The sequence below is a fragment of the Heteronotia binoei genome, chromosome 13 (genome assembly GCF_032191835.1).
Source record: "Heteronotia binoei isolate CCM8104 ecotype False Entrance Well chromosome 13, APGP_CSIRO_Hbin_v1, whole genome shotgun sequence".
Taxonomy (NCBI): domain Eukaryota; kingdom Metazoa; phylum Chordata; class Lepidosauria; order Squamata; family Gekkonidae; genus Heteronotia; species Heteronotia binoei.
In genome coordinates this window covers 25958140-25983099 of record NC_083235.1, presented here as the reverse complement: position 1 = coordinate 25983099, position 24960 = coordinate 25958140, and the positions used below count along the sequence as shown (strand labels likewise).

The 24960-nt window shown below is 48.7% G+C and overlaps 1 protein-coding gene across 2 annotated transcripts in view; it reads right to left on the bottom strand.

Moving 5' to 3' along the window:
• Window positions 1-24960, bottom strand: part of GLI1 (GLI family zinc finger 1) — a 177198-nt gene that overhangs the window by 4819 nt on the left and 147419 nt on the right. The window contains exons 2-11 of one of the 2 annotated variants that reach the window (XM_060252976.1): window positions 18120-18313; window positions 15522-15620; window positions 14322-14517; window positions 12930-13095; window positions 12505-12612; window positions 8267-8407; window positions 6608-6757; window positions 4537-4701; window positions 2093-2323; window positions 650-923 (exon numbers count right to left, since the gene is read on the bottom strand). In XM_060252976.1, the coding sequence (XP_060108959.1) occupies window positions 650-923; window positions 2093-2323; window positions 4537-4701; window positions 6608-6757; window positions 8267-8407; window positions 12505-12612; window positions 12930-13095; window positions 14322-14517; window positions 15522-15620; window positions 18120-18216 (1627 nt within the window). In that variant the 5' untranslated portion in view covers window positions 18217-18313. The remainder of the gene's footprint in view (window positions 1-649; window positions 924-2092; window positions 2324-4536; window positions 4702-6607; window positions 6758-8266; window positions 8408-12504; window positions 12613-12929; window positions 13096-14321; window positions 14518-15521; window positions 15621-18119; window positions 18314-24960) is intronic. The other variant, XM_060252977.1, reaches the window with a different exon arrangement.

Genomic DNA, 24960 nt, shown 5'->3' with positions numbered 1-24960 from the left:
GGTCACCCAGCCAGCTTCTATGGCAGATTGGGGAATCAAACCTGAGTATCTCAGATCCCAGCCCATTCCCATAACCACTACACCAGCAGTCCCCAACCTTTTTGACTCAGGGACTGGCCCCAGGACTGGCCCGCCCACCATGTGGAAGACTGGCAAGGTGGGGGCACCAAATTCAGCCTCCCCCCGCAGTGCCTCCTCCTCCCTCTGTTTTCACAAGTTTAAGGCCAAGGAAGGAGCAGTGAAGCACCTCCCCGGCTCTTTAAAGGCCAACACCCCCCCCCCCCCCCGATCAGTTGATCAGTGGGGGAAACCGCGGCGGCAGTGGCAGCAACCCACTGAAAAAGCTGTGCTGCCCTTGCCTCCTACCCACTTCCTCCCTGGGCATGGGAAGGAAGTGGAGAGGAGGCAAGGGCGGTACCGCTTTTTCAGCAGGTCGCTGCCACCGTTTCACCCACCAATCAGCTGATTAGGGCAGTGTGGCCCAGTTCTAACAGGCTGCGGACCGGTACCGGTCTGCGGACCGGGGGTTGGGGCCCCCTGCACTGCACTATCCCTAGACACAGAATCTAGAGGAAAACCTGGACAACTGGATTGTTATGACTTTCCTACGGTCTAGCTTTTGGGCTTCCACTGAACTTTGCCCACCTACCTGCTCCAGAGATGGAAGGCAACTTGACTCCCTTTCCCGACAAGGGCTTGCGCATCTGCTTGAGCTTGTCGATTCGCAGGTTCTCCAGCTTGCGCAAGGCCGACAGCCCCGAGGTCCCCATGAGCTCCGAGGGCTCCTCCAACGCCGACAGGTCCTCCAAGCTGCCACCTGTGTTGGCGTTCATCTCCACACCGCTGTCGTTGTTGTTGGCGCTGCCCAAGGGAGAGCGCTCGCTGCTGCAGGACGACTGGCCCCCAGGGCTGGGCTGCGGTTTCTGGGGGTGTGGGGGGGGCAGAGCAGACAGGGTCGTGGTTAGATTGTGGTTGGTGACTTACAGTGGCTCCCCAAATTTAACTTAATTTAATTTTTCAATTTATACCCCGCCCCACCTAGCAAGCGGCTCTGGCTGGCTTACAACATAAAAAAAAACCTTACAAAAACATTAAACAAAACCAGATCCAAACTAAGAATATCATAATTACGGAATTAACAGAAACCATGATCCACATCATTGGCAAGAAGTTATTAGTCCCTCTTACTGCTTCCTGAGATGTACACAAAGGTACATTTTAACAGGGCTGCCAGTTCTAATTGGTAGTTTAACCAATGGAACTTTTAGTCAGCTAACTGAAAGGGCCAATTGCAACCAGTGGGGGTAAATTTATTTATGAGACTTGCATCCCACCCTACCCCTCAGTTGTAGGGGGCGGAGCAACTAATGAAAGCTGCTGCTTCCCAAGCTCAGCCAGATCAGGAAATTCTTGCCACATCAGTTGACCTGTCAAGGAAGCAGGGGTGGAATTCTAGCAGGAGCTCCTTTGCATATTAGGCCACAAACCCCTGATGTAGCCAATCCTCCAAGGGCTTACAAGGCTCTTTTTTGTAAGCTCTAGGAGGATTGGCTACATCAGGCATGTGTGGCCTAATATGCAAAGGAACTCCTGCTAGAATTCCTCCCCTGCAAGGAAGTCAGTTTGTCACAGTCTTAGAGGGTTGCCAGCTCTGGCCAGGGAGATTTCTGGAGATCTAGGGATGATGCCTGGGTACCGGTAGCACTTGGGGTGGGAGCTCAGCAGGCACGTGATGCCATACAATCCGCCCTCCAAAGCTAGACTTTTTCCCCAGAGGAGCTTATATTTCTTGTCTGGAGATGAGTTTTAATTCTGGGAGAAGGCCACGGTTCCCACCCTGAGGTTGATAACCTTCGTGGCAGAGGATTTCAGGGCATGTTCTGAGACAGACAGTCAGGAGATACTTATATTACACTTAATGGATTAGGAGTCATTCCGTCTCCCAGAGAATCCTGGGAATCAATAATTTTGTTAGGGAAGCTCAGGGATTCCCCACTCTACCTGGGGAACAGTATCCCTAGTTGCCTCTCACCCACCGGTCTCCCTTTATCAATTTAAGTTGCCTTGATTTCATTCAATCTGCGGTACTTACCAAGTTAGAGTCAGGCACCATTAGCTTGCCCTCTTCCTTCCTGCCCTCGCTATCCCTTTCCTGCTTCATGTCTCCATGGAGGGCCAGCATCCGGCTGCTGGGCACCGTATCGCCGCGGTGCTTCTTGGTGACGTGAGCATCTGGCCCGTGCACCGTCTTGACGTGCTTGCGTAAAGAGCTGGGGTCTGTGTAGCGCTTGGTGCAGCCCGGGATCTTACAGACATAGGGTTTCTGCCGGAATACCGACAAGATCATCAGAACCTTTCCATGAGCTTCAGAGACTGCATTAACCTCCTTGGTTGATCTGCCTCTACATTATGCATTGAGTGGGACCGTACCACAGGATGCAGCGTGTCAGAACCAAACTACACATTACAGCAGTCATAGGTTTGACTCATGGTTATCAATACCATTTTGCAGAGAAATTTGACCATTTTTAAAAAAATGCCATGAGGGGCCAATATTGATTGGTGGGGAGAACCAGGCGATCTTGTCCCCCCCCCACATGCCTTTTCAAGTACCGAAACCACTATGAAGGTTTTTTAAATGGTCAAATTTCTATTAAAATTGTAATGGTGGCCAGGGGTTAAACCCATGGTGACCATAATATGCATTTTGGCTCTCAGCAACAGCACAACCCTAGGCAGAGTTACACCTTCCTGACTTCAACAGACTTAGAAGGGTGTAACCAGGGTTTTTTTTTAAAGCAGGAACGCAGTTCTGGCTGGCTTGACATCAGGGAGTGTGACCTAATATGCAAATGAGTTCCTGCACTCTTGTATAGCGCAATCTAGGTCAGCTCTATGAAGCAAGTTGGACGTAGGACTATCCTGTCTGCAGGTCAGGGCTTGTCTCCACATCACTCCCTCCAACACTTTACAGATTTTTAAAAAGGACACTTGTGTATAGCCAGCACTCCACTTCTCATATATTAAGGGTCACCCTTCACATTTCTAAAGGTGTTTCTCCACCTGCCAAACACTGTATTCAGGGCTTTTTTTGTAACAGAAACTCCTTTGCATATTAGGCCATACCCCCTTGATGTAGCCAATCCCCCAAGAGCTTACAGGGCTCTTAGTGCAGGGCCTACTACTGTAAGCTCCAGGGGGATTGGCTACATCAGGAGTGTGTGGCCTAATATGCAAAGGAGTTCCTGCTACAAAAAACCCCGATTGTATTCTAGTAACCCACTACAGTCAGGGCCAGCCCTAGACAGTCTGTCACCTAGGCAAGGCTAACTTCTGCCCCCCACACTGAGAATGTCACCAAGTCACATGGGGGCACCCAATTCAGCGGCCCCAGAAGGTCAGCACCCTAGGCAATCGCCTAGTTTGCCCAGTGGCCAAGCTGACCCTGACTACAGTTTGTACTGGGCACTTTTAGGAAACAGGATCGAAAGGTTTTCTTGCAAAAGAAAAGCCTGCTTAATCTCTTGATGGATCTGGTTAAACAGCTGTAGCTCAAGCTACATTAAGTATCTGCAAAACAGTAAAGAGTCCCGTAACACCTTTAAGACTAACAAATTTTACTTTCAAGAAACACGAGCTCATGTTTCTCGAAAGCTTATTCTACAGTAAAATTTGTTAGTCTTAAAGGTGCTACTGGACTCTTCTGTTTTGCAGCAAGAGACTAGCACAGCTAACTCCTCTGGATTATCTGGAGAGGTCAAGGTGAGCAGCCCTGTTGGTCTGAAGTAGTAGAACAAAGAGTCTGCATATGTCTGAAGCAACAGAACAAAGAGAAGCATATGGAGCAGAGGTCCATCAGTGGCTATTAGCCACGGTGTACTGTTGGAACTCTCTCTCTGGGGCAGTGATGCTCTGTATTCTTGGTGCTTGGGGGGCAGTAGTGGGAGGGCTTCTAGCCCCACTGATGGACCTCCTGATGGCACTTGGGTTTTTTGGCCACTGTGTGACACAGAGTGTTGGACTGGAAGGGCCATTGGCCTGATCCAACATGGCTTCTCTTATGTTCTTATGTTCCTATGTTCTTAGTCCACTGGCACCTTTAAGACCAACAAAATTTTATCCAAGGGATGAGCATTTGTGTACACACACACTTCTTCAGATAAAAAGACATTTGGGGAGGTGTTACAGGGTGGGGGGCTGGGATGAAAGCAGGGCACTGCTATTTCGTGTCCACACGTGTACATTTGCATGCATGCACCAAAGAATCAAGACACACAGACTCCTTCCCACTTAGATCGTCAATTTCTAGTGACCCAGGGAAGGACAGTCAATTTCTAGTGACCTCCAAACTGAAACATGAAGGTCTCTAGTGCACATGGATGCTTGCAACCTTCTTGGAATGCATCTCACAAAATCGCCCCCCAAATGGAAGAATCAGGATAAAATTAAGACAGTGATTTCAAGAGGGACAGTGTTTGATATCTGGACAAAAGGGTTATCCCTGGTAAATTGGGGTTGTTGGAGCATATGCCATACCTCATTGGAATGTGTCCGGTTCTGGTGCTTGGCTCGGTCAGAGGCATTGGAGAAGGCCTTATTGCAGCCCTCATGCTCACAGACATAGGGTTTCTCGCCCGTGTGGGAGCGCAAGTGGGTCTTGAGGTTCTCCAGCCGTGAGTAGGCCTTGTTGCACCCTTCGAACTGTAGGATGACAAGGTTGTGACGGTTGACAGAGCAGAAGGGGAGACCCCTTGGAGGGCCTTTGTCTCTTCCAACCCCAGATCAGAATTTCCTTCTCCATGCTCGAGGCTTTGCACCCAAAACCATCCCACAAGGCCTCCAACCCTGCCCATTCACAACCAACAATGCAGTCCTAAACAGAGTTACAGTTTTCTAAGTCCATTGAAATTAATAAGATCTGAAGGGTGGCCTTAGGATGACACTGCAAGCATATGTTGAAGAAGTGCCAAATACCCCTGCCCTGGATAGCCTAGGCAAGCCCAATCTCATGAGATCTTGGAAGCTAAGCAGGGCCAACCCTGGCAAGTACTTGGATGGGAAACCTCCAAGGAATACCAGGGCTGGGATGCTGAGGCAGGCAGTAGAGCCACCTCTCTGAATGTCCAAGCCCCCAGTAGGGGTCACAAAAAGTTAACCATGACTTCCAGATATACACACACACACAGTTTTTTTTAAAAAAGTCAATGGGACATAAACAAGTTGAGTGGCAGTTGATGGACCAGTGGGTGAGGAAGTGAGCATCATGGGCCAATGGGAGAATCAGAAAGTACCAATACGCCTGGGCTTTTATATATATAGCATGTACATTCTACACTAACCCATTACAGACACACATGATTCACAGGCCATATAACCAGAGTGGTGAGGGGAGAGGGATGGCAGAACTCCTGCGTGTTTCAGAGTTGTTGCAACAGAAGACGTTTTGACCTGTTGAATGGCACTGAGAATTGCTTTGTCTTTATGCAGCCCTTCTGTGCAACGGCATACTTTATCTGCCCAACCCTGACAGGTATGAGAACTCTGCCCTCCTTGGCATAAATTCACTGCAGTGCACATTTTATTCAAGATTAAGGCTAACTCTCTTCCAAGTTTGTCTGCTGTGTTTTGCTCCCTGCTCTAATGAACAGTTAAAAATGCCTGAATGTTTAAACCCGACTCTGTGGACGCTCAAATACTTAGATGTATACTAACAAAGCTCATTCTCCACAAGAAGGTTCCAAAGTTTAATAGGGAGGGTGCCTTCTGCATCCAGCCTTAATTTTTGTCTTTGCACAAGCACACTTTGGTCCCAGCTTCATGATAATGGAAGAAGCGGTGTCCACTGTGGCCAAGCCTGGTGGTGGCTCCCAGATTGTGTTGCAGCTGCCGCCAGGCTCCCAGGGTCTGCAATAGCCGCCACTAGGCCTGCTGCAGCTCTCAGTGGCCTCTGCAGAACAACCCTAAGTGCACTGTCCATGTACAACCAATGCTTTTTTCTACTGGAGGGCGCTTACAGCTCCCTTTCCCAATCAGCATTCCCTCTAAGCGGAGTTAGCGTGAGCTAGCTCACAGTTTTTTAGCCTCCAGCTCACACATTTTTGTCTTAGCTCAGGAAAAATGGCCCCAGAGTAGACTAATGTATGCAGTAGCTCACAACTTTAATGCCGGTAGCTCATGAAGTAGGATTTTTGCTCACAAGACTCCGCAGCGTAGAGGGAGTATTGCTTCCAACACATTTTTGTTAAGATCTCTGGTTTTTCTTCACACCTGTTCCCCCAAGTGGGCAGAGAAATTTGTTTAGCAGCAGTGCAGCAGTCTATTCAGATATCTGCAGTTGGAAGCAAGACCTCGTTATTGAAGATATCAGTTTGAAAACCCTGTGCATGGAAGCTCTCTGGCCCTGGCCAGGCAAGTGCACACCTAGAGATGGAGACATACAACCGGCCAGCTCTTGCTGCCTCCGTTGGCTTTTCCTGTGCTTTCGATGTGCTGTGAGCAGGCCCAGAATACTAGGACTGATGCTTCCCTCGTGCCAACCCTGCCTCTCTCCCCAGATACGCCAGCTGGAAACCAGCCAGTCGTTTTGGGGTCCCTCCACCCCACTTACTGTGCACTTGTGGGGCTTCTCTCCCGTGTGGCGCCTCATGTGGACGACGAGCATGTACTGTGCTTTGAAGGGCCGCTGCTCCCGTGAACAGTCCTGCCAGTGGCATACAAACTCCTTCTTCTCCCCGTGGATGTGCTCGTTGTTAATGTGCTGCAGCGGAGAGAAGCAATACAGGGAGGGGAGTCAGTGGAAGCCGGCCGAGCATTCGGGGGATGCATTCCCTGCCCTGATAGTTCACCAGCAGAGCTAAGAAGGGAACCCAGCTGTTCCTCCTCCTGTCCATTTAGGACAGGCCCAGAAACGATGGGGCTAAATCAGAGGTGGCCAAACTTGCTTAAGGTAAGAGTCACAGAGAATAAACATCAGATGTTTGAGAGCCACAAGACATGAACATCAGATATTGGAGGGAGGGAGGAATAGATGGGGGAAGAAGAGGTGGAAAGAAAGCAACCTGAAATGCATTCTCCAAGCTGCTGGCCAGTTTGGCTTGAGGAAGTGATTTAAAGAGGCAAATGCCTTCTCCAAACTGGCCAGCAGGGTGGTGGAGGCTTTGAGGGTCACACAATATGCGTAAAAGAGACACTAATGGCTTCTGAGCTGCAGTTTGGTCACCCCTGGGCTAAATCAAGGCTGGCCACTGATTAAATTTCTCCCCCCCACCAGCTGAGGTAGCCATTAAGGGAGGGCAGGGCTCAGTGGTAGAGCACCTGTTTGGCATCCAGAAGGTCCCAGGTTTAATCCCGGCCATCTCCAATTAAAAGATTCCTTTAATTCCTTGGAAGTTTTTAAACAGAGGCTGAATGGACATCTGACAGCAATGCTGATTCTGTGTACTTGGACAGATTATGAGAGGGAGGGCAGGAAGGGCTGCATCAGTGCTAAATTGTTGGGGGTTTTTTGCCATCTTCTGGCCGTGGAGCAGGGTTCCCTGGGGGCGTGGGGTGGGGGAGGTAATTGTGAATTGCCTGCATTGCGCAGGGGGTTGGACTAGATGACCCTGGAGCTCCATTCCAATTCTGCAGTTCTATGATTAGGTAGTAGGGAATGTGAAAGGCCTACACTGAGAGAAGGGAGAGATGCTGCCAGTCTGAGTAGGCAGTATTAACTTTGATGGACCAAGGGTCTGATTCAATGTACGGCAGCTTCATCTGTTCATGCGGCTTTTAACTGATTCAATTGCATTTCTGTAGCCTATGGGGTGGGGTGGTGCTATAGTGAGAACCAGGGGTGGAATTTTAGCAGGAGCTCCTTCACATATTAGGCCACACCCCCTTAATGTAACCAATCCTCCAAGAGCTTACAAAAAAGAGCCTTGTAAGCTCTTGGACGATTGGCTACATCAGGGGTGTGTGGCCTAATATGTAAAGGAGCTTCTGCTAGAATTCCACTCCTGGTGAGAACATTGGGCTTGGATCAAAGTGGCCTAAGTTCAAGTCTTTACTCAGCCACAGAGAGGACCCCCTGGCATGATTTTTGCCTGGAGGATCACAGCAACCTCATCGGCTCATGAAGACAGGCAGCTACCCTTATTATAATCTGGGACACTTTTTTTTCTTATCCTGATTTATTACAGGGTTAAGCAGGAATTGCTCGGGGGGGGGGGGTTTGGTGAAGTCAGTCCCTCCTCAGAGCAAACGGGTGAGTGCCCCATCGACTCACATGCACCAGCTGCTCTTGGGTGTCGAACTCTTTGGAGCACCCTTCCCAGTGGCAGTTGGTCTCGTACACAGCCTCCGCCTCCACCTTCCCGTCTTCCTTCTCCAGCTCGTCCCGAGGATCCAACATACTTAGCAAGGGGTCCTGAGATAGAAAGAAGACGTGACGCATATTTAGAAGTTCTTGGAGATAATCTGGCGAGAATCTGGCCTATCCCTTCCCTCCCATTTCCTCCGAGAACAGTTCGCAGAAAGAAGGGAAACGGCTGTCCAATGAGTCCACATCCCGTGGGAGCTTGATGCGCTTGCCTGAAGCCCGAGAGTCACATTTGCACTGTTTTTTACAGGAGAGAGAAACCATTTTGTTCTGGGCCCATCAGAGGAACCGCAGCTCAGTGGCAGGGCACACATGTTTTACATCCAGGAAGTCCTAGTTTCAGCCTGTGGCATCTCCAGTTGAGTAACAGCAGAATCTGCTTTTAGAATCTGAAGCGCTGCCACAAAGTAGACTAGGTGGACCAACGATCTGACTCAGTATAGGGCAGCACCCTATTTTGACTGCGCACCTCTCATGTGCTCTCTTGCAAGCATCGTGCGCAGGGGTGGGATTCTAGCAGGAGCCCCTTTGCATATCAGGCCACACACCCCTGATGTAGCCAATCCTCCGAGAGCTTACAAGGTTCTGTTTTGTAAGCTCTCGGAGGATTGGCTACATCAGGGTTGTATGGCCTGATATGCAAAGGAGCTCCTGCTAGAATCCCACCCCTGATCATGTGGTTGTGCAGGTAGAAACAGTGGGTCCAGGTGCATGGCCAGGTTTCTCCTGAGAAATATATTGTCTCCCTAACCACACATTTAACTTTTTTATTTGCATCCATCGAATGCCTTAAAAAAAAAAAAAGGCTAGTGCCAGTAGAAATGTGTTAACATAAAACACAATAAATGACAATACCTTCCCTTCATCCACTCACTCAGCCCCAACCAATGACCACTCACCCAGACAAAAATAAACTCCTGGCTGGGCTCTGGTAAGCCTCCAGAGGAAAACAATCAGATAGAAGCAGAGCAGCTATGGAGGACATCTCTCTCTGTATCCTTGGTGTTTGAGCTTGACACCATAGAGAAGATGAGTGCTTTTTCTCCTCCTCAAGGATCACCACAGGATACAGGGAAGGAAGCCCTGCACATGCACCTTTTAAGTGCCCAAACAGCTGTGGGGTGGGGGTGGGGAATGCAGCCATTTTGGCACTCGATAAGATGGGGGAAACAAGAGTGCCTCAGCCTGCCACACTGTGCAGGCCCTCATGAGCAGGCTCTCGTGGTGCATTAAAAATGACTTTGATGTGGTGGTGGCCTTGTGGCAGCCTTGAGGACACCATCATATCTAGTTTGACCCTCAGACCTTTCTCCCAGTGCCATGTGACTGACCTAAGATGGCCTCCAAGGGGTGCCATTTGCCCTATTGTGAAAATTTAACTAAGGATGAGTATGAATGAGAAAAATGTGGTTTGTGTCATTTCAACCGAACTGGGAGATTTGTTTCCGAACCAAACAGTTTGTAGCCTGTAAAACCCTGTTGAAAGGGACCATAGTCCCTTTAAATGGGGCTTAAAAATGGGGCTTGCAGAAAGCCAAAAAAATCAGCTGAGTTTTTTGGCTGCCTTGTGCAGTCCCTTTAAAGCTTAAAGGGACTACACAAGACAACCTGAAACAGCTCAACTGTTTTTGTGGGGAACAGAAAACAAGGGTTTAAAAGGACACTAAGGCTATGATCTCACACTGTAAATAATGCACTTTCAATCCACTTTCCAACTGGATTTTACTGTTTGAACTGGCAAAATCCAGTTGGAAAGTGCATTGGAAGTGGATTGAAAGTGCATTATTTAGTGTGTGTGATCACAGCCAGAGTCCCTTTAAACCCCTGCTTTCTGCTCTATCCATGAATCATCACAAACTGCTTTAAAAGTTAGTCGAGATTTGTGATGGTGGACCTGTCATGGGCCAAGGTCAGACGCACATAAACTGACGAGATGGGCATGGATGAAAGCCAGATGCATGTCGGATTTCATGTGGTTGTCCAAACATCAGCATCTGGCAATGGTCGTTGGCTTGTTCGTGTCCCGAACTGCCACGACTGAGACGCGGACTTTTTTGATAGTACATTAAATCCAGAATAAGAATGCTTCCGATGACTTCCGCGCGTACTTTCTATGTTTGAATGCTCCATTGTAGCTGACTCGTCGCAAGCGCACATCCGCTTCCCTGCGAGAGCCCACTCCAAATGATATCATTGCACCAGCAATTGTTGACTCAGTCTTCCAACCTTCTGAGGTCGGTAAAATATGCACCCAGCTTGCTGGGGTGGGGGGAAGTATAGATGACTGGGGAAGGCAATGGCAAACCACCCCGTAAAAGGTCTGCCATGAAAACTTTGTGAAAGCAGCATCACCCCAGAGTTGAAAATGACTGATGCTTGCACAGGGAACCTTTCCTAAATGGAGGGGGGGAGGCAGATCGCCCACCTTTGCTGTCTGCCTACCAGGGGAGGAAGATGACCCACATTTGCCGTCTCCCCGCCAGGTGGAGAGACAGCAAAGAGAGTTGCCATGCTCTCCCCCCCATTTAAATACCACGTCGGGGTGTTTAAATGGGGGCGGGGAGGAAGATCACCCACCTTTGCTGTCTCCTTGCCAGGCGGAGAGACAGCAAAGAGAACTCCTGGGCTTCCCCTTCCTTTCTGGGTGTTTAAATGGGGGGGGGGGGGGCAGATCGCTCACCTTTTCTGGCACCTTAAAAAAAAAAAGCCAAGCACAATATCCCATGTACTGCGCTTGCGCAAGTGTGAAATGCCATCTCAAAAAATGAGGTCCTGTTGAGACCTCTGATCAACCAGCTACGGGACCAACGCTGCTTAGAACTGAAGGATGGAGGAAATTCTTTTTTTTTTTTCCCCCACAATAAGTGATTTTATTTCAGTTCCAGAAGGATGGAGGAAATTCTTTGTAAAAAAGCTGTGGGGTATAATAGCGACGGGTTAGGGATGGATTTAATGGTGAGTGTGACCACGGCCATGAACTTTGGTTTGCGAACTATGAACAGGGCATGATGAATGAATTTTTCTTCGTGGTTCGATTTGTGCCCATCCTTAAATGTAACATGTACGTCATCCAAATGCATGTAGCCCCCAACAAGGCAAATAGCACTCCCTGGTGCCATCTCAGGTCATGAAAACAGCACTGGAAGAGGTCTAAGTCTCCCTTCTCCATGTGTCATGGTCCTGATCTACATGGGACCAGCAAGCACTGGAGAAGCATACAGCTTCAGAACATGGCTCCTCCACCTGACCTGGAGATGTCCCTAGGAAAAATGTAACATGTAGTTAGGTTCTGTGGTGCAGGGAAAGTGGATGGGCCAGTGACTTCAAGCCCCTTCTATTCCTTGTCCCATCAGAAGACAATATTCTGAGTTCTAATCAGGTAAAGCTGAGCTGCTTTCCATGGGATGTGTAACCTACATGAAGCCTGTTTCTTGGAGGGCAAGAACACAAGGTACATTTTTTTCCCGAGCAATACCACTTTAGACTGCCAATAGAAGAATCTCATATTTGAGCGTTTCCCATCCCTCTCTCCACACAGAATTCTATGAGCGCTACATTTCTTCCCCTCGTGTGGGATTATTCCAATATCATAACCCTCTATCCACAACACCACTTGGAATCTGGAAGGAAAAAAATCAGAAAAGTCAAGGAAAAACTGTTCCGTGTGCTTTTGCTGCATGTGCTGATTGGTTCTTTTCGGTTCACCAATAGGAGTCAAGATGGGATGTAATCGGGGGTGGAATTCTAACAAGAGTTCCTTTGTATATTAGGCCACACACCCCTGATGTAGCCAATCCTCCAAAAGCTTACAAAATAGAGTCTTGTAAGCTCTTGGAGGATTGGCTACATCAGGGGTATGTGGCCTAATATGCTAAGGAGCTCCTGCTAGTATTCCACCCCTGGATGTAGTAACTCCACAACAAGATGGATACACCCAGAGCTGAGATTTGCATTACAACAGGACAAAAGGCATTGAGAACACCCTGTTTTCGCAATGCTGGCTGGGAGAATTTCATTCTCTTTGTCCGAGAACCACTCCAAGCCCTGAAACCAGGCTGTGGCTCTGGACAGGGTGTCCGTTTGTGGCTCTGGACAGGGTGTCCGTTTGCACAAATGCAAGCATGTCGGCTGTGGCCTGGTGTTACCTGTGTCCCCGTAGAGGCTGGGCTGGAAATGTCACCCTCCGAGCACTCCTCCGGGCACTTGGTGCTCAGGGCATCCAGAGGGCTGCCCAGGCTCGGCTCTGACTTCAGCTGTGGGAAAGAGACGGCGAGAGCTCCAGGTGATGGCGCCCTCTCCAACCCCAGCCCCACACCCAAACGAGGCCCGTTTCCCGCTCGTCTCGGCAGCCACCCATCTTTCTCCCCTGGATCGATCCTTCGTTCTAAGGGACTGCTGAGTGTGCCAAAGCACCCCTGGCTTTTAAAAAACAAATTATTCGGGGGCTATGCTCCAGGTTTTAATGCTGCACAACAGGAATGACATGGTCACCTTGGGGACTTTTGGTATTGGCGTGCTTCGGAACGATGCGCTGAGAAGGGTGGGCATGGCAGACAGGGGGCCCACTTACCTGGCAGTGCTTCAGCATCCCGCAAGGTGGCGGCATGTGGTGTATCATTCCCGTCCGTCCGGGGAGGTGTTCATGAGACCCACAGGGAACCATAGGGGGGTTGTGACCAAACGACATCCCCTGGGCTTTCTGGTGGCCCATGGGGTTCTGGAATCCAATGGAAGGGCTAAAGCAATGGGAAAAGAAAACACTGGCAGGACTGCTTCATGTGTGGGACAGTGTGTGCGGGTGCATGCATCAGGGCTTTTTTTGAACAGGAATGCAGTTCTGGCTGGGTTGGCATTGGGGGTGCGGCCTAATATGCAAATGAGTTCCTGCGGGGCTTTTTCTGCAAAAAAGCCCTGGCATGCATAAACATCACACCATGATTCCAAGGAGTGAAGTACAATTGCAAAGTGTGCTACTGGACACAGAATTTGGGTTCGCGAGTACTTTTGTTTTCATTTTTTAAGAAACAAGCTTCAAGCCCTTATGTTTAAAAATTGTATGGGATTTTTCAGTGCTGAGCATCCATTCCTCACTGGGGACTAGTGAAAGAATGAGTTTCCATTCATAATATGCCAAGGAGTTAATTTGTAACCTCAAAGTGTGCCTCTTCCCCTCAAGGCGTGGCTCTTCTTCCCAGCATCCTTCTTCCCTTCAAAGCATGCCTTCAAAGCATGCAGCATCCTTCTTCCCCTCAAAGCATGGCTGTTCTTCCCAGCATGCCTCTTCCCCTCAAAGTATGGCTGTTTTTCCCAGCAGACCTCTTCCCCTCAAAGCATGCCTCTCCTCCCTAGCATGCCTCTTCCCGTTAAGGCATCCTTCTTCTTCCTAGCATGCCTCTTCCCCTCAAAGCATGGCTGTTTTTCCCAGCAGACCTCTTTCCCTCAAAGCATACCTCTTCTCCCCAGTACGCCTCTTCCCCTTAAGGCATCCTTCTTCCCAGCATGCCTCTCCAACTCAAAGCATACCTCTTCCTCCCAGCATGCCTCTTCCTCCCAGCATACCTCTTCCCTTGAAGGTGTACCTCTTCTTCCCAGGATCCTCCTCCAAGCATATCTCTTCTTCCCAGCATGCTTCTTCCCCTCCAAGCATGCCTCTTCTTCCCAGCATGCCTCCTTTCCTCCAAGCATGCCCCTTCCCCTCCAAGCATGCCTCTTCTTCCCCATGTGCCTCTTCCTCCAAAGCAAGGAGCCCAAAGGTGACATCTCCTGAAGTTTTCTACTCCAGTGAAGTGGACGAAAGCCAGGACGGGCTCATTGCTTTGGGCAAGAGGCCAAAAAGGCCAAAGAAAGGAAGGAACGAGAGGGCACAAGGAAGCAAACCAGCAGGTACCATGGCAACCAGTGCCCTACAGGGACCAAGGGAGGCCTTGTTTTCCACTAACCTCTCCCAGAAAGGAATGCCTACCTGACGGTACCAATCGAAAGGTGTCCGTAGGAGCCACTGGCTGAGGCGCAGCGGGAGTTGATGTAGGCCACCAAGGAATTGGGTGAAGTGCGGATGACCGTCTGCAAGTCAATGCTGGCATCGGAGAGGGGGGAGATGGACAATGCCCGCTTCTTGGTCAGCTTGGCTGTACTTCGGGGGGTAGAAAAGCGTGTCCCTGATGGGAAACAGGGAGAGGTTATGTTGTCTGGGAGAAGAAGTCCAGACCTGGGAAAGGACATCACAGCACGAGTCACATGAAACAAGAAACCGTGACGTTAATGAGCCTTGGCAATCCTTTCTCTCATGTGCCCCCCTATTCCCTTTTGTCATGATCCTGGGCCTAGTGAGGCCTACAGGCTCCAGAAGCCTGCCTAGAAAGCCTACATCTCCCAGGATCCCCTCTGTCCCTGATTGGGTGGCAAGGTTTTGGAGGGAAAACTGGCCCAGAGAGGGGTGGGACCTGGGAGGAGAGCATAAAAGGGCCAAGCACAGACAGGGTGTGTTCTCTCTCGAACAGGCTGCAGGAGAGAAGGCAGCAAGAGAGATTGGTATTACCCAAGAGGGAGAGTTTGGTATTAGAGCACGGAATGTCTAGTTGGGGCCTCCTGTCTCCTTGGTCACAATTAAGAGGTATTTACTAATAAGGAAGATACAGGGGTGGTTGGGTGCTCTGGGTCCTCCCATGCAGACCCTTACCAGAGTGGTGGCAGCCAGTAGAAGGCCCTCCTAGGCCCCTGTTGTGTGACACCTTTCTTCTCCCTTCTTATGTGACATGGAAAATAACCACTTCTGTGGCATGTCTGTTGTTTCCTCCAAATGGCAAAGTACAGTTAATCCTCTCCCGCTTGGAGGCAAGAGAACAAATCATGGGGCTAGGACCAAAAGCAGAATGGCTGCCGGGGGTGGGGGGCTGGGGCTAGCCACAAAAGGTTGGGAAGCTCTGGGGCAGGCATCATCCTCCAATGGAGGCAGCTGCTTCTGAACAGGCGCACTTCCTGCAGACACAGGAAGTGATGCCTCCTGGATTCCCGTGAAGCACCTCCAGCTCCAATGAGATGGTGGAAAGAAAGGATGGGCTCCTCCCTTGCTTTTGAGAAGAAGTGCTTTGGCCAAGAAACAAATGGGTGCCAGGAAACCCACTGGTGAGAGTCAGTTTGGGGATCCTCGCTCTAGACTCACCATCAGCATGAGCAGGGTGCTCACTCCCAGGCGCCACCCCGTAGTTGTGGTGGTTTCCCAAAGAGTTGGCCTGGTGGTAATATGGCAAGTCGTTGATACCTGGAAGAGAACAGAATGAGCCATTAGAAATGGAAGTGGATTGTCCTGGAGACCTTCCCACTGCCCTATGCCGCATTCACTCAGGGCCCAGAGCCAAACTACAGTGCTATAAGACCTGCTGGACTTGGGACAATAGGCCATGTCTGTGAGGCAGAATTTGCCATTTTAGTACCTGTTGTTACTCTGTAATTTTAGATTTTATATATTTTAAATTGGCTTTTTACGGTTGATTGTTTTTAAGATGTAGCCCGCCCCGAGCCTGTTCTACAGGAAGGGCAGGCTAAAAATCGAATAAAATAAAATAAATAAAAATAAATAAATACAGGGATCCTGATCAGATGGGAAAGCGTTATAAAAAATGTTTCGAACGAATAAATGAACAAAACTAGACATTACTGCTGCCTTCCTTGCAATGCTCAACACAAGTTGCCAGCAGGAACCGGGCAGCCGTTTTGCAGTGGCAAGTCCCTGCTGGCTGCTCCTGTGTGAAAGTGCAGCAGCAGCAGCCGCCTATTTCACATCAGGCCTCTAGTGCAGTGAGGGGACCTTGCTGCAGTTCTCATCGGAATCAGACCTCTGCTGTGCTTTTAACTCAGGAGTTGCTGCTGGGTCTCGCAGATATATAGTATGGCTGTAAGTCCCCATGTCTTGTTTGGCTCTCGGATGGTTCTGCGGCAGGGATAGCGATGGAAAGGCAGACGGGGGGCACTGATGGACAGAGAGAAGCAGGGCTTTTTTGTAGCAGGAACTCCTTTGCCTATTAGGCCACACACCCCTGATGTAGCCAATCCTCCTGGAGCTCAGAGTAGGCCCTGTAATGAGCCCGGTAAGCTCTTGGCAGATTGGCTATATAAGAGTGGTGTGTGGCCTAATAGGCAAAGGAGTTCCTGCTACAAAAAGAGGCCTGGATAGAAGAATGCAGATGTGGGACTGAGATGTAGCAATTGTTATAGGACAAGAAGAGCCCTGTGGCATCAGTCTAAACATCTTTCTTGTCCAGGATTTTGTTTGCAGAAATGGCAAGATGGATAACCTGTTCTGAGGATTAAAATGGAGGGAAAGGAGAATTTATGTACACTGCTTTGGTTCTCCAGTGGGGAGAAGGAAAGGAAAGGAAAGGTCCCCTGTGCAAGCACCAGTCATTTCCGACTTTGGGGTGATGTTGCTCTCACAACATTTTCTCGGCAGACTTTTTTACGAGGTGGTTTGCCATTGCCTTCCCCAATCATCCACACTTTTCCCCCAGCAATCTGGGTACTCATTTTACCAACCTCGGAAGGATGGAAGGCTGAGTCAACCTGGAGCCGGCTACCTGAAAACCCAGCTTCCGCCGGGGATCGAACTCAGGTCGTGAGCAGAGCTTAGGACTCCAGTACTGCAGCTTTAACACTCTGCACCGTGGGGCTCTTAGTGGGGAGAAAGGCGGGGTTTAAATTAAGTTGTGAGGTAGTGGTTAGAGTGTTGGACAATGATCTTTTCTGCATTCCTGCTTTCCTCACGTATAAGTTCCTGTTTCTGTTTACTCCCTCTAGTGGTCAATTGGATATTCTATCAGTTTATGTATGTCATATCTTCCAGCAGATTTAAGGTGCAAGTTTTTATGGCAGACATAAACCAATGTAGTATCAAATTGACCACTAGAGGGAGCAAAACACTTGTGGAAAAGAACCACATACACACACACACGAAGCAACAGGAACTTTACAAGCGGGAAAAAAAATGAGAATGCAGAAAAGCCCTATGACCTGGGAAACCCAGAATTGAATCCTCAATCTCCATCTAAATTTAAAACATGCTCATATCCTGTATTGCCAAATGTTATACAAAATAAAAGGGTCTGATAGCAGATACAGAGTCATTCCTGAGAACACTAAATCAATATGAAAATTGTTCTGAGAGGCTTGAAAAACCTTAAGGAATAGGTGAATGGGTGAGCAGATTGATGAGATTATGGGCATTCTCATTTTACTTGCTGCTAAATGCCTGTGTTTTTGAGGGGTTCCCCCCTTTTCCACAAGTGTTTTGCTCCCTCTAGTGGTCAATTTGATATCACACAGGTTTTATTTCCAGCATATCTTCTTGTATAGATTTAAATGTTCAGAACAGAACACCCTCCTCCAGAAAAAAAAAGCACGGACTTAGCAGTGATTAAATTGGGAAGGAGAAAAGGCTATAATAAATAAATACACAGAACATGATCCATTTGAAGATTTCCAAGTGCACTAGGATTCTTCCGCAAGTGGAAGTATCCACAAAACTTCATACTAGTACCTTCTGCTCACTGAAACCTAGGGTATCTCAAACTGCTTTTCCACTCACAAGAAATGTTGCACAAGCCATTTCTGGGCAGTGAAAGACACAAGGGAGAAAATGCTTGATATTGCACAAGATCTTGTGAAAGCGGAACTGCACTGTTAACATTTCTGCTCGCACACTGTGGATACAGGGCCACAAAGTATGATCCCTAGACCACAGACAGGAGGTGACAGTGACACCAACCTTCCACCATGCTGCCGGGTTGGCTCTGCCCATGGAGCGGCCGAAGGTAACAGTGTTCCACGTAGTTGTTGACTGGTGGGTTCATTGGGTTGAACATGGTTCATCAGAGGCCGGGCGCTGTCATGGGCACATCTGCTTTGGCACGGGATGAGGCAGGCAAGGTAGAGGCCTCGTTCCTGCTGAGGGATCCAGATCTGCAAGAGACAGGATGTGCTTCTGTCACTAAGCTGGAGAGACCAACACTGAGAAACCCACTGCCATGGTAGCTCAAGACGAGTTCCCACCATATTTTGGCTATGCATTCAAAGGTTATCCTCAATCCTAGGGCTTTTTTTGAGCAGGAATGCACAGAAACACAGTTCTGGCTGGCTTGGTGCCAGGGGTGTGTGGTCTAATATGCAAATGCGTCCCTGCTGGGGGGTTTGCCCTACCCCAAAAGCCCTGCTCAATCCCAATGTATGTCTTCTGTGACTAGCCCCAGTCATGGTATCACACACGTTTAAATAAATTGTTGGGTATACTCAACATGAAATAGCAAAACAAACAAACAACTAAAAATCTACCCTCTATGAGCCTTGTAGGTCCTTACGATCAGCAACCCAACAACTTTTGGTAATGCCTGGCCCCAGAGACGTCCATCTGGTCTCGATGAGGGCCAGGGCCTTCTCAGCCCTGGCCCCTGCCTGGTGGAATGAGCTCCCCCTGGAGATCCGGGCCCTGCGGGATCTGCTTCAGTTCCACAGGGCCTGTAAAACAGAGCTCTTTCGCCAGGCTTTCAACTGAGGCACTTTTTGCCAGGCTTTCAACTGAGGGCAAACAGATTCTGTAGCTTCACACTCAGAAATTAAACAGGTGATGCTTTGGCTGGCCTTGGAAAAGGGGGAGGGGAACTGCTGCTTGCTTAGTCTTTGCATTGCAAGTTTCTGTGCTGAAGCGGAAGGCTGTTATAACACAGATGGGCCACCCTGCTCACAAACAGTGGCTATGGCGTACCTAGAAGAAAGTGGCCAGAGTGGTACCTTCCACATTCTGCTTCGAGCTCTCACATGACAGACAATAAGGAATGCAAGTTATCTTCACCCCTGCCAATGGTGTGGATGCTGAAATACACAGCAGCAGCAGCAGACTCAGGCAGCTATTGCATCACATCTTAGTTTTTAGCATTTTATTTGATGCTTCTCAACATCCAGCAATACCTCCTTCATTCCAGCAGAGGGAGCAAGGACCACAGCAAGGAGAGATGCATATTTTCCCCCCACCCTGACCTGAATAGTCCAGGTTAGTTCTGATCTCCGAAGTTAGGCAGGGTCAGCTCTGACAGCCATCTGGATGGGAGTTCTCCAAGGAATACCAGGGTTGTGACGCAAAGGCAGGCAATAGCAAACCACCTCTGAACATCTCTTGCCTTGAAAACTATATGGGGTGCCAGAAGTCATCTGTGAATTAATGGCACTTTCCACCAATCCATATTTTATCCTCAGGCTGATATAAGGATTTTGATGGGGGTGAGGGCAATGTCAAAGGGGGAAAGGTTAAAATCCCTTCCCCTAATTACTGTACCGGGGGGGGGGGGGAGGGATTGGCAGCAGCCTACATGTTCTGTAAACCAACAACAAAAAAATCAATTCAAGATGTTTCATGATCATAGATTTGGAAGGGGCCATACAGGCCATCAGGGCTTTTTTTGGTAGCAGGAACTCCTTTGCATATTAGGCCACACACCCCTGATGTAGCCAATCCTCCAAGAGCTTACAGGGCTGTTAGTACAGGGCCTACTGCAAGCTCCAGGAGGACTGGCTACATCAGGAGGATGTGGCCTAATATGCCAAAGAGTTCTGCTACAATAAAAGTCCTGCAGGCCATCTAGTCCAACCCCCTGCTCGATGCAGGATCAGCCTGCCCAAAAGCATTCCTGACAAGTGTTTGTCCAGCTGCTGCTTGGAGATTGCCAGCAAGAGGGAGCTCATCGCCCACCTGGGAGACCTGAGTTCAAATCCTTGCCATGACGAATACTTTGAACACACATGAACACTTAAAGCTGCCTTATTCCAAGTCAAACCATCAGTCCATCAGGGTCTGTACTGTCTACTCAGACTGGTAGCAGCTCTCCAGGGTCTCTGGCAGAGGTTTTTCACATCAACTACCACCAGGGGTTATTTTGTCGAAAAAGAGATACTGGAGCTCATTAGCACAACTCATTTTCATATGCCACATATTATACATCAGCTCAGCATCTACCTTAAAATGCTTCTTGGATTATAATTGTCATAATAAAACTTTACTCCAATTTTCCCTCTAAGCTGCAGAGCCTTGTGAGCAAAAATTGTACTTTGTGAGCTACTGGCATTCAAGTTGTGAGCTACTGCATCAATTATTGTGCTCTGGGGCCAATTCTCCTGAGCCAAGACAAAAATGTGTGAGCTGGAGGCTAAAAATCCGTGAGCTAGCTCACGCTGACTCAGCTTAGAGGGAACACTGCTCCCATCATACTTTTTCAATTACTTTCTCCTCTGTGGCCACAGTGACACGATGAGTTCCAACTGTCTCTTTATATGTTTTGGTTATTTCCCCCTTTTTTTGTGCGGAAAAATATTAGAAACTTTGTCAAATCTTAGAGTTCAGCAAAATTCTCTCAGGGGTTTGAAGAATAGAGCCCAGAAGCAAGTATTGGGGGGGGGGGGTAACAAAGAAAGAGCACAATCAAATTTAGAGGTTCTGGAGCTCTGCTCTTTTGAGCTCCTGCCCAGCATGAGACCCGACTACCACTTTCTACTGGAGGTGCTGGGGGTTGAACCTGGGACCTCCAGAATGCAAAGCAGGTGCTCTGCCACTGATTTGCAGTCCCTGTTTTGGCTCCTTGCTATGCAGGATGTGTCTTAAGGAACAACGTTTGACCCTTTAATATGCATAGTTCCCAGGTTCTTTCATCCAGCTTTTTTGATTACCAAAACAAAATTACGTCACCTTCGAGTACCAGACATCCTTCGCCCCCGACTGTGTTTTTCTCAAGAGACACCGAACAGCTTGTAATAGACAGCTGCCTCAACACTATGAAATGCTCTGAACATTTTGAAACCCTCTGCATTACTAAATGTGGTATATGATAGTCGGAATCCCTCCACGTTTACTCGGGAGCAATGTTCACTCTAAGCTGCAGAATCTTGTGAGCAAAAATTCTACTTTGTGAGCTACTGGCATTAAAGTTGTGAGCTACTGCATCAATTAGTGTGCTCTGGGGTCATTCTTCCTGAGCTAGGGCAAAAATGTGTGAGCTGGCGGCTAGAAATCTGTGAGCTAGCTCATGCTAACTCAGCTTAGAGGGAACACTCCTCTGGAGCCCAGCCACCTTAGTGTGTAGTGGCTTAAAGTATCAGAGTAGGAGCTGGAAGACCTGCATTCGAATCCACCACTTCTCTATGAAAACTCAATGAGTGATACTGGGCCAGTCACTCTCTCTCTTAACCTAAGAGGTTGATGGAAAGAAAAAAATGGATCATACCAGTGGTCCATTTAGCCCAGCATCCTGTCTCACACAGCAGCTAGCCAATTCCTATGGATGGCCAACAACAGGGCATAGAGGCCAAGGCCTTCTCCTGATAAGAACGTAAGAAGAACCATACTGAATCAGACCAGTGGTCCAGCATCCTGTCTCCCAGATTGGCTAACTAGATCCTCTGGATGGCCAACCACAGGGCAGAGAGCCAAGGCCTTCCCCTCATAAGAAGAGCCCTGCTGGATCAGACCAGTGGTCCATCCAGTCCAGCATCCTGTCTCGCACAGTGACTAACCAGTTCCTCTGGATGGCCAACAACAGGGCAGAGAACCAAGGCCTTCCCCTCAGGGCTTTTTTTAAATAGCGGGAACGCACAGGAACCCGTTCCGGCTGGCTTGGCATCAGGGGGTGTGGCCTGATATGCAAATGAATCCCTGCTGGGCTTTTTATACAAAAAAGCACTATGTGAAACAGTGGTGACATCACAGGGTGTGGCCTAAGATGCAAATGAGTTCCTGCTGGGCTTTTTCTACCAAAAAAGCCCTGCTTCCCCCCATAAGAATGTAAGAAGAGCCTTGCAGGATCAGACCAGTGGTCCATCGAGTCCAATATCCTGTCTCACACAGTGGCCAGCCAGCTCCTCTGGACAGCAAAAAACAGGGCTCAGAGACCGAGGCCTTCCCCTGAAGTTGCCTCCTGGCTCCTTGGTGGTTTAGCCTTAAGTAATGGTTCACTGACCTTTGAACACTGAAGCACTTCCTTCGCTGCTGTTTCAGATGCCACCACCTTTCTACTCTGAATCATCTTCAGGTGGTTCATCAGGAAGTCGCAAAGAAGCCATGAGAAATTCTCAGCTGTTCCAAGATGTCTCCAGACAAGCAGCCCCAAAGGGCCTGCATCTTTTGGCAGTCCTTGGGGAGGGTCCTTGTTGGTCACGTCCAGGGCTTTTTCTGTAGCAGGAGCTCCTTTGCATATTAGGCCACACACCCCTGATGTAGCCAATCCTCCAAGAGCTTACAGAGGGCCTACTATAAGCTCCAGGAGGATTGGCTACATCAGGGGGCCTGTGGTGGCCTAATATGCAAAGGAGTTCCTGCTACAGAAAAAGGCCCTGGACTCACAACTCACAACAGAATTGATGGCCAGGCTGGGAGAGCAGATAAGGGGAAGCATGGCTGCTCAAACGCCTGGCAAGCAGGCACCTTCACCTCCTTCAACCCAATCTCAGGCTTTAATGACGATTAAGAGAAAGATCCACTGGCTGTCATTTATTTACTAACTTCATTTATATCTCACCCTTCTTCCCAAATGGAGACCCAAAGTGGCTTACAGGATTCTCCTCTCCTCCATTTTATCCTCACAATAACCCTGTGAGGGAAGTTAGGCTGAGGGTATCAACCAAAGGTCACCCAGTGAACTTCCATGGCAGAGTGGGGATTCGAACCTGGGTCTCCGCGATCCTAATCCAATACTCAGGGGTGGCCAAACTTACTTAAGGTAAGAGCCACATAGAATAAACATCAGAGGTCTGAGAGCCGGAAGACAGAAATGTCAGATGTTTGAAGAGCCACAAGACAGGCAGGCAGGCAAATAGATGGAGGAAGGGAAGGAGGGGTGGAAAGAAAGCAACTTTAAGCTGCCATCTGGTTTGGCTTGGAAAAGTGATTTAAAGAGACAAATGCCTTCTCCAAGTCAGCTGATGGGGTGGTGGGGACTTTGAGAGCCACACAGTATGTGTGAAAGAGCCACATAAATATATAAATCATAAATAAACTAAACTAAACTAAACATGTAGCTCCCGAGCCGCAGTTGGGCCACCCCATCTAACCACTACACCACAGTGGCAGAGCTTGGAGGTGCTTTTCTATTTACACAACAATTCCTGAAGATATCAACTGTACTTATGAAGTCCAAGGACTGAACCTGACGTACATTTGGAGATATGGGACTGGTGCTCCCAGTCGGTTTTTAAAGACTGAAATCTCAGGTTCGATAAGAGTCCGGTACACCCAAGAACGGAGTTGTTCAGAATTGCTGGGAGTTCTGGATGTGGCTTTTCCAGCACAATTCTGCTTTGATCCTAAGAAGCAGAATTTTCGCCCCACCCAGGGGTTGGGCTTCTGTGGAGTGCCTCAGATACTTTGCGTGGGATCCCCTATAACATTTTATTCACATTATGATGAAGCGTTACCAGATGTGCCTTTTCGCTTCAAACAGCCATCCTCCAACTCATTCGTCCGGGTGAATGCCTCTTCTGCAGCTCGGTTTCTAAGTCTGGTCCCGGCAACATTTCAGGCACCAGAATCTGCTTTCCTACCCCAGCCCATTATTGAATGACCCCACATGCCTGCCCCATCCTGCCTCCTCCAGTCCTGTCTTCTATGGATTCCTGCCTTTATCTCCTACTGGCCTTGTGGTAGACCAGGGGTGGCCAAACTTGCTTAACGTAAGAGCCACAAAGAATGAATGTCAGATGTTTGAGAGCCACAAGGCATGAATGTCAGATGTTTGAGTGCCACAGGATGGGAAGGGGAGGGGAGGGGGGAAGAGGAGGGAGGGAAGGGAGGAAGGAAGGAAAACAGATGAGAGAGGGAGAAGTGGAAAGAAATCAACTTTAAATGTCTTCTCCAAGGCACTGGCTGGGTTGGAGAAGTGATTTAAAGAGAAAAATGCTTTCTCCCAGCCAGCTGACAGGGCAATGAGGGCTTCAAAAGCCACACAATCAATGTTCCCTCTAAGCTGAAGAGACTTGTGAGCAAAAATTCTACTTTGGGAGCTACTAGAATTAAAGGTGTGAGCTACTGGCATTAAAGTTATAAGCTACTACATAAATTATTGTGCTCTGGGGTAATCTTTCCTGAGATAAGACAAAAATGTGTGAGCTGGAGGCTAAAAATTTGTGAGCTAGCTCACGCTAACTCAGCTTAGAGGGAACACCACACACAATATGGGTGAAAGAGTCACATATGGCTGCCAAGCCACAGTTTGGCCACCCCTGTGTTAGACCTAGGACACGGCATGGCCTCCCACTGACCCCCAAGACTTCCAGTGTGAGTTCCATGCATGCTCCTAGTTTCAGAGGGGTACTCATGATGATAGTCTGCGGCAGCTAAAACAAACATGAGGTTTTATTCTAGCACAAGTTTTTATGGATGAAAGCCTACTTTACCATGTATCTGAAGAAGCAGCTGTAGGGTATGAAAAGCCTTTGCTAGGGGGAAACTGACACACTGATTTATTTTAACATTTTCAAGAGGACTTGCAAAAAGCAATACTAGGAAGCAAAATAAAACCAAACACCACCAAAGATCAAGCTCCAACAGCCAGCAAGGGAAGTGGTTAGTGTCA